Below are 5,000 nucleotides of genomic sequence, written 5' to 3' on the forward strand. Positions count from 1 at the left end.
CGTGTGCGTGTGCGTGTGCGTGTGCGTGTGCGTGTGCGTGTGCGTGTGCGTGTGCGTGTGCGTGTGCGTGTGCGTGTGCGTGTGCGTGTGCGTGTGCGTGTGCGTGTGCGTGTGCGTGTGCGTGTGCGTGTGCGTGTGCGTGTGCGTGTGCGTGTGCGTGTGCGTGTGCGTGTGCGTGTGCGTGTGCGTGTGCGTGTGCGTGTGCGTGTGCGTGTGCGTGTGCGTGTGCGTGTGCGTGTGCGTGTGCGTGTGCGTGTGCGTGTGCGTGTGCGTGTGCGTGTGCGTGTGCGTGTGCGTGTGCGTGTGCGTGTGCGTGTGCGTGTGCGTGTGCGTGTGCGTGTGCGTGTGCGTGTGCGTGTGCGTGTGCGTGTGCGTGTGCGTGTGCGTGTGCGTGTGCGTGTGCGTGTGCGTGTGCGTGTGCGTGTGCGTGTGCGTGTGCGTGTGCGTGTGCGTGTGCGTGTGCGTGTGCGTGTGCGTGTGCGTGTGCGTGTGCGTGTGCGTGTGCGTGTGCGTGTGCGTGTGCGTGTGCGTGTGCGTGTGCGTGTGCGTGTGCGTGTGCGTGTGCGTGTGCGTGTGCGTGTGCGTGTGCGTGTGCGTGTGCGTGTGCGTGTGCGTGTGCGTGTGCGTGTGCGTGTGCGTGTGCGTGTGCGTGTGCGTGTGCGTGTGCGTGTGCGTGTGCGTGTGCGTGTGCGTGTGCGTGTGCGTGTGCGTGTGCGTGTGCGTGTGCGTGTGCGTGTGCGTGTGCGTGTGCGTGTGCGTGTGCGTGTGCGTGTGCGTGTGCGTGTGCGTGTGCGTGTGCGTGTGCGTGTGCGTGTGCGTGTGCGTGTGCGTGTGCGTGTGCGTGTGCGTGTGCGTGTGCGTGTGCGTGTGCGTGTGCGTGTGCGTGTGCGTGTGCGTGTGCGTGTGCGTGTGCGTGTGCGTGTGCGTGTGCGTGTGCGTGTGCGTGTGCGTGTGCGTGTGCGTGTGCGTGTGCGTGTGCGTGTGCGTGTGCGTGTGCGTGTGCGTGTGCGTGTGCGTGTGCGTGTGCGTGTGCGTGTGCGTGTGCGTGTGCGTGTGCGTGTGCGTGTGCGTGTGCGTGTGCGTGTGCGTGTGCGTGTGCGTGTGCGTGTGCGTGTGCGTGTGCGTGTGCGTGTGCGTGTGCGTGTGCGTGTGCGTGTGCGTGTGCGTGTGCGTGTGCGTGTGCGTGTGCGTGTGCGTGTGCGTGTGCGTGTGCGTGTGCGTGTGCGTGTGCGTGTGCGTGTGCGTGTGCGTGTGCGTGTGCGTGTGCGTGTGCGTGTGCGTGTGCGTGTGCGTGTGCGTGTGCGTGTGCGTGTGCGTGTGCGTGTGCGTGTGCGTGTGCGTGTGCGTGTGCGTGTGCGTGTGCGTGTGCGTGTGCGTGTGCGTGTGCGTGTGCGTGTGCGTGTGCGTGTGCGTGTGCGTGTGCGTGTGCGTGTGCGTGTGCGTGTGCGTGTGCGTGTGCGTGTGCGTGTGCGTGTGCGTGTGCGTGTGCGTGTGCGTGTGCGTGTGCGTGTGCGTGTGCGTGTGCGTGTGCGTGTGCGTGTGCGTGTGCGTGTGCGTGTGCGTGTGCGTGTGCGTGTGCGTGTGCGTGTGCGTGTGCGTGTGCGTGTGCGTGTGCGTGTGCGTGTGCGTGTGCGTGTGCGTGTGCGTGTGCGTGTGCGTGTGCGTGTGCGTGTGCGTGTGCGTGTGCGTGTGCGTGTGCGTGTGCGTGTGCGTGTGCGTGTGCGTGTGCGTGTGCGTGTGCGTGTGCGTGTGCGTGTGCGTGTGCGTGTGCGTGTGCGTGTGCGTGTGCGTGTGCGTGTGCGTGTGCGTGTGCGTGTGCGTGTGCGTGTGCGTGTGCGTGTGCGTGTGCGTGTGCGTGTGCGTGTGCGTGTGCGTGTGCGTGTGCGTGTGCGTGTGCGTGTGCGTGTGCGTGTGCGTGTGCGTGTGCGTGTGCGTGTGCGTGTGCGTGTGCGTGTGCGTGTGCGTGTGCGTGTGCGTGTGCGTGTGCGTGTGCGTGTGCGTGTGCGTGTGCGTGTGCGTGTGCGTGTGCGTGTGCGTGTGCGTGTGCGTGTGCGTGTGCGTGTGCGTGTGCGTGTGCGTGTGCGTGTGCGTGTGCGTGTGCGTGTGCGTGTGCGTGTGCGTGTGCGTGTGCGTGTGCGTGTGCGTGTGCGTGTGCGTGTGCGTGTGCGTGTGCGTGTGCGTGTGCGTGTGCGTGTGCGTGTGCGTGTGCGTGTGCGTGTGCGTGTGCGTGTGCGTGTGCGTGTGCGTGTGCGTGTGCGTGTGCGTGTGCGTGTGCGTGTGCGTGTACTTGCATTCCTCGCACCATTGAAGTGGGTTTCTCTATTTATTATCTCCGAGGGCGTACATGTGGAGGCGGCCGCCCTCCCATCTCAGCTTTCCTCTCCTCCCGCCTGGGCCTACCACGCAGCACTTCAGCGGCCAAGGAACTGGGCCTAAGAGGGTCATCACGCCGGCGTCCCTCAGGGTGTGGCAGGTCTCGCGGCCCGTGCTGCTGCTCGAGCTGATTTGTCTTGCTACAAGAAGCTCGTTCCCCATGCTGTCCTGCCGCGCCAGGGAGGAGTCGGACGAGCTGTCCGTCTTGTCCTCAGGCACAACAGCGTCCGAGATTGAAGTTGAGGAACTTGGAGTATTCTCCTCGGGGGCATTAGTCTGCTCGGTCTCTTCGAACTCGGTCTCTTGATATTCCACATCGGGTGAAGATTCCTGGCGCAGGAGTCCGAGAGGAGAAGCAGAATCCGCCTCGCTACAGGAGCTGCATCTCAAAGAACGATCGCTCACAGTCCTCGTTCTCGTGTCCCTCTGTGCTACTCTCATGAATTCCTCTCGAAGACTTCCGAGCATCGAAGACGATACCAAAATAGATTCAATATTGGTTGCGTCAACGATATCAGCCATAATGTTCTGGGCATTCTGGGTAGAGTTCCACAGCACAGCGCTCTCTTCTACTCCCGCGATGATCTGCGCTGTCCACTCACTGAACCTGTTGACGCAGTGGCTCTTTCTGTTACTTATCTCTTGGATGAGCACGGTGCACTCACTTAGGATGTGCTCCTTCCGCTCTGCAATGAAGTCCGTGCCTCGCACGACCTTGTGGCCATCCTTGACGTGCTCCTCGAGGAGGCAGTGGCCGCACAGGGGGAGTTGGCAACTGCGGCACCAGAACTCTACCGGCGACCCATGTCTCTCACATCCGTGATACTGTGGCAAAAGAGTAGACAAGAAAAAATATATGATAAATAAACTGATTAATAAATTAATACATACACGGGTAAGCAAATACTTATTGGAAGAACTTGTAAAAAAGGGTAACAATAGCAATGTGAATTACATCTGAGACGGCACCTGACACTACAAGCATCCTTTCAAGACGTCCTTCAAAAAGAGGGATATTTTTCTTACTGCACACTCATTTTTTTCTTGACGTGGAACATATCCACTGATTTGGATTAGGCTTTCTGCTTAATCATCTGAAATTTTAAATAGTCTAATGGTTGTGTTTAAAGATCTAAAGGAGGTTTGTCGGAGGTCAACAACATATTAAAAAATCAGTGAGTAATCACAAGGGACAATCAGTGGTTTGGCATTAAAGTGCATATAAAATCATGAAAAACTTGCAACAGGTCACCCATCATCAATCGCACTTGTATTATATTCATAATAATATCTATAAAACCTTATTTATATCAAACTTTGTGCTGCAGCGCTATTTTACATCACTTTAAACAGCAGAAAATTTAATAGATTAAAAGAGACAGTGGATATCCATAAAGCAAGCAAAATAAGACTTATTCCATTCTTTTACTCGGCTGCTATTTGTTTGTTTTGATTTATCGACGCTCCTTTACTCGCGACTATCGTAGTTCGGACTGTAAGAGATAAGAGTATCAGCGGCCAACACAAACCTCGGACTTCCTAAAGTGCTCAGACAGACTCAGGAGAGCGAAGACGGTGGGCAGCTGGTCAATGGGCGGTCCGACGTAGCTCTGCCTGCAGGTGGGGCAGCTGAGGCGCCCTGAGTTCTCCAGGTTGCACAAACACGGCCTGCAGAAGGTGTGGCCGCAGAGGGGCAGGACGACCGGCTCTCGCGTCCCTCTTGTGTAGAGCTCAGAGCACACGATACACGTCACCTCCTCCTCCATCCTTGCTGTGGCGTGAACGGAGATGAGTTTTCATTCGACTTCTAGTATAGAGAGAAAGTAGAGTATTTCATAACGTGACACTGTGGAAGACCTCGGTTACTGTCTGTTACAGCGGATACTCCCTGACTAACATCTGCCTCTTATAATCTTCCTGACTTTTACTGATAATGGATTTCCTGTCTCGGCACGAGCTCTGTCTTCTTGCGTACCATTTTTAGCGCTTGGTTAGTCTTACTATTAGCAAATGAGAATAAGTACATGCTTTTAATACACAGGAGTACGAAAACACAGAAGGAATAAAACATATGAGTACTGTATTTTAAACTGTGAATGCAAGCAATACGTAATGATTACATACTATACTTTTCCCAGTGGAACCGCTTCTTTAAGATATCGAAACCTATTTGTATTTCAAAGAAACACCGAAATCTGTACAGTCGAATTTAACGTACCTGACACAAGCACTGACTTGGTGTTATTGGCCATGCTTTAATGAACACCGCGCACTGAAGGCACATTAAAACAGACAGGCGATATCCATCTCAGGGGTCAGTGAACCGTTGAACAAGCACACAATAACTTGTGCTTGGAAATTCTGTTTTTTTCCGCCATTCATAAATTTCACGTTCTTCGTAGCTCACTCATTCCACCCAGCGGCCAGGCGAAGGGGTTTCTCTCTGGGCCGCACACGAAGCACTGGCTTCTGAGCTCGGTGCCAGCGCAGGATGTGGACGTCAGGGCCTCAGGTGCTTTCGGAGAAGGGATGACGTCATTCACTGTCACTTCTTATCAGTTTTCCAGACAGGTTGTTAATCTGGTTCTCTGAATGATTTACCATATACCAATGCTGTTGTGATTTTC

At 55.8% G+C, this 5,000-nt stretch overlaps 1 protein-coding gene across 2 annotated transcripts; it reads right to left on the reverse strand.

Moving 5' to 3' along the window:
• Positions 1-2,304: 2,304 nt before the first annotated feature.
• LOC125045686 (tripartite motif-containing protein 72-like) lies at positions 2,305-4,837 on the reverse strand. 2 transcript variants are annotated; one of them, XM_047643103.1, is made up of 3 exons: positions 4,592-4,837; positions 3,903-4,144; positions 2,305-3,198 (listed from the first exon to the last, which is right to left on the reverse strand). In XM_047643103.1, exons 1-3 carry the CDS (start codon positions 4,623-4,625, stop codon positions 2,320-2,322), a joined length of 1,155 nt encoding a protein of 384 aa, XP_047499059.1. In that variant the 5' UTR covers positions 4,626-4,837; the 3' UTR covers positions 2,305-2,319. The 2 variants fall into 2 exon arrangements, with proteins under 2 accessions (XP_047499059.1, XP_047499060.1); XM_047643104.1 differs by having other exon boundaries at positions 3,903-4,180.
• Positions 4,838-5,000: the final 163 nt, after the last annotated feature.

The sequence above is a fragment of the Penaeus chinensis genome, chromosome 37 (assembly GCF_019202785.1).
Source record: "Penaeus chinensis breed Huanghai No. 1 chromosome 37, ASM1920278v2, whole genome shotgun sequence".
NCBI classification, from domain to species: domain Eukaryota; kingdom Metazoa; phylum Arthropoda; class Malacostraca; order Decapoda; family Penaeidae; genus Penaeus; species Penaeus chinensis.

Coding starts and splice junctions, on each gene's coding strand:
- LOC125045686 (XM_047643103.1), bottom strand. CDS start 4,625: ATGGCCAATAACACCAAGTCAGTGCTTGTGTCAG. Junction 4,145..4,591: donor CAAGTCAGTGCTTGTGTCAG/GTACGTTAAATT, acceptor TTCACGCCACAG/CAAGGATGGAGGAGGAGGTG. Junction 3,199..3,902: donor AGCACTTTAGGAAGTCCGAG/GTTTGTGTTGGC, acceptor CTTTTGCCACAG/TATCACGGATGTGAGAGACA.